This window comes from Microtus pennsylvanicus, chromosome 10, assembly GCF_037038515.1.
Source record: "Microtus pennsylvanicus isolate mMicPen1 chromosome 10, mMicPen1.hap1, whole genome shotgun sequence".
Taxonomy (NCBI): domain Eukaryota; kingdom Metazoa; phylum Chordata; class Mammalia; order Rodentia; family Cricetidae; genus Microtus; species Microtus pennsylvanicus.
The window spans coordinates 48,141,314-48,144,262 of NC_134588.1; the positions used below are offsets into that span (position 1 = coordinate 48,141,314).

General features: G+C 57.5%; 1 protein-coding gene across 1 annotated transcript; it reads right to left on the minus strand.

Moving 5' to 3' along the window:
* Window positions 1-201: 201 nt before the first annotated feature.
* Ier5 (immediate early response 5) lies at window positions 202-2,301 on the minus strand. The gene has a single exon (XM_075988281.1). The coding sequence runs from the start codon at window positions 2,073-2,075 to the stop codon at window positions 1,167-1,169; it is 909 nt and encodes a 302-aa protein (XP_075844396.1). The 5' UTR covers window positions 2,076-2,301; the 3' UTR covers window positions 202-1,166.
* Window positions 2,302-2,949: the final 648 nt, after the last annotated feature.

Consider the following 2,949-nt stretch of genomic DNA (forward strand, 5'->3'; position numbering starts at 1 on the left):
CCCCCCGCCCCCCCCCCCCCGCCAAAAAAAAAAACCCTCTTATATGTGTCTCTCCTGATACTTACTCAAGTAAACCAACAACGTCCCTAGCCTGTCAGTGACTGATACTAAGAACCACACTTTCATTTCCCAGTCTGGCCACCCTTCCCCCCACTTTGTTGAAAAGCCAGACAGGTGATTACATACAAGCAGGCAATGGAGTTGCTTCAAAATATTTAATACGTGTTAGACACGTAAAGTTACATTTTTATACAAAAATCAATACAGAGGAGGAGAAAATACTGTACAAAACCCTTATCAGCTCCCCCAACCTTTATACAACAAAGACTGGAGTCACCGTATCTACAAAACCATAAGGTCCTTCCACTTAGAGCTCGTCTGTAAACTTTGTTTCATTAAACACTTTTTAAAAGCACTGTGTAGTAAGTTCTGTGCTAGAGCTTTTAAAAATATATCTTTTCTTTATAAACTCCGTATTTCCAAGCTTGAACTCTTCTGTGAAGTTCACCAAGCTTCTTTCCCCTTTGGGGAATTGAAGGTCCCTTAATGTTCTGCTGTCCCAGAGTAATCACAGGGTAGAAGCGCTTCTGTGCTAGAGAAAGGTGGGGAGGGAGAAAAATAATACAAGTCTCTACTCCAGACGAACTCCCTCTAGTCTGAGGAAATCCTGTGAGGAAACGCCACTCCGCGCCCGATGAGGTTCTAGCTTTCATGAGTGTGTGTAAAGTCCCTCTCTCCCCCAAGATCGAGCGGGGAACTCCCCTGCCTCGAGCCTTTCAGCAGCTTCCTTTTCTGTGCTGCTGGCGGAGGAAAGTCCCGGTCTGCGCCCCCAAAAGTCTCAAGCCTCGGGGAAGGGGTGGTGCATTCCAGAACCACAGAACAGTCTCAACACAAGACAAACTTACACACGAACACACACAGACACAAAAGTTAACGATTGATCGTCCTCTTCCGATAAGCCTCCAACTCTAGGTCTCTACGTGAGACTCGAGAGCCACGGCCCAGCCGGGCTGCCCCGTTCGGGTCGATGTGCTGCCCGGCAGCAACCAGTCTCCCCTTCGCGCCCAGCGCCAACGATCTCGGCTCGCCCTCGAGGCCGGGAAAGGCCACGGCCGCACTTCGGGGACGCCCGCTGCTCACGCTCCAGCCGCTCGGGCCCCGGGAACTCAGAAGGCCACGATGGCTGTGCTCCAGGGGCTCATGTCTCTCAGCACCGGCTTGTCGCAGCAGATCTGCCCGGGCTCGGCGGCTTCCGGGCCGCTCTCCTCCGCCTCCTCTTCCTCCCGGCCGCCCGCAGGGCTTTTCCGTAGGAGTCCCGAGAAGCTAGACCCGAAGATGCTGATGAGGTTTGCCACGTTCCCGGTCTCCATCTCCTCGTCGGTGTCCTCATCGGTGGTGCTCGGCTGCTCCTCCGAGTTCCGGCGCGGCTTCTTGAGAGGGGTCGAGCCAGGCGCCGGGCAGCCAGCGCGGCCACCACCCACTCCCGCTGCGCCGCGCTTCCTGGGACAAGGGGCGGGTGGCGCGGGGGAACCGTCCTCGACAGGCTGCTCCTCCCGGGTCGGGGGACAGCCGCACGGGCGGCGGACAGCCCGGGGCCCCTCGGGGCACGTGTCCGAGCCGCCTCCAGAAGCCGCCGCGCGCGGACGCTCCACGCGGCTCCAAGCAGCTGCCGCCGAGTCCGTCTCTTCGCCCCGGAGAGCGTCCCCTGCTCCTGAAGACAACGGCTCTGAGCTTCCCGCTCCCGGTGTGTGGCACACCACGGGGCGCTGAGGCTGCGGCTCGGGCTCCGGCCAGGCGGCGCGGCCGGCAGGGGGAGGCGGCTCTCCCCAGCCGGAGGGTGGCCCGGCCACCGGCTCTCCGGGCTGCTGAGGCGGTGGCACCGCCGGAGTACCCGTAGGGCCGGCCAGGTAGAGGCCAGGGCATGGGTCACTCAGGTAGACCTGGCGGGCGCTGCGCAGCACCAACGACACCAAGAGGTTCTTGTGCAGCTTGATGCCACCGCGCTGGACCCGGGAGTTGTAGATCTTGCCAAGGGAGATGCTGACGATGCGGTGAGCCTCCAGCTTGAACTCCATCCTGCCTTCGCTTCTTGAGAGTGGAGCGGGTGGGTGAACGCCGGTACGCGTTCCGAAGCGGGAGAGGAGCTGGAGGCAGGAACCCTGAATAGGTTCGCCTCTGGGGTGCACTCTCGCCGGCTGAAAGCTCGGTGGAGAAAAGACCCGGTGACTCGTAATCCCCTCCGCCTCTTCACCTAAGACAACAGACCCGATTCCGGCTGCTCGCTAAACTGAGCGGAGCAAGCCCTCACCGCGCCTTATATAGACTCCTCGAACGCCAATCACAAAGCGCTGCCAACCGTTCTGGGCGGGCCGATGCGGCTCGTGCACCGCCCCCCAGCCAATCGGAGGAGGAGGAGGGGCGTCAGGGCCTGTTCAAACGTTAGTCCCGCGGAGCAAGCTCTTAAAGGGGGCGATCGCGGTGGATCCATTGAACGAGTGCGATGGGATTTGGGTTCCAAGGCAACGGTGTAGGCGAGTGAGGTCCACAGAACTGTCTGTCGTTACGGTATCCGAATTGTGAGCTGGAACTCACTGGAACCGAACTGTCATTTGTTTAGAGTGCTGAAAATAATGAAGTTCGGCTTTCTTCATGAGCAGTCTCCAACTGCTCACACCGTTTCTTGACAGGAATGGAAGCTATGGCAATACAAGACAGAGACAATCCTGAACAACAAACAGCACGACGTTTTGCTGTATTATTTTGGAGTCAGTTCCTTTCCCATTAGCGTCACACTCTTAGCATTTGACCACAAACAAAAGGGGAAGCTTCTGGCTTCTCAAGGAACAGTATTCAGGCACAAAGACATTGGTTCTCGCCTAAAGCCGTCATCTTCCACTCCCTTCCCCAAATCCTCAGTTCTCATATGATTAAGTGGAATGAATGGAAGAT

Excerpts from the sequence above, each read along its gene's own strand:
- Ier5 (XM_075988281.1), bottom strand. The coding sequence starts at position 2,075 with ATGGAGTTCAAGCTGGAGGCTCACCGCATCGTCAGCATCTCCCTTGGC.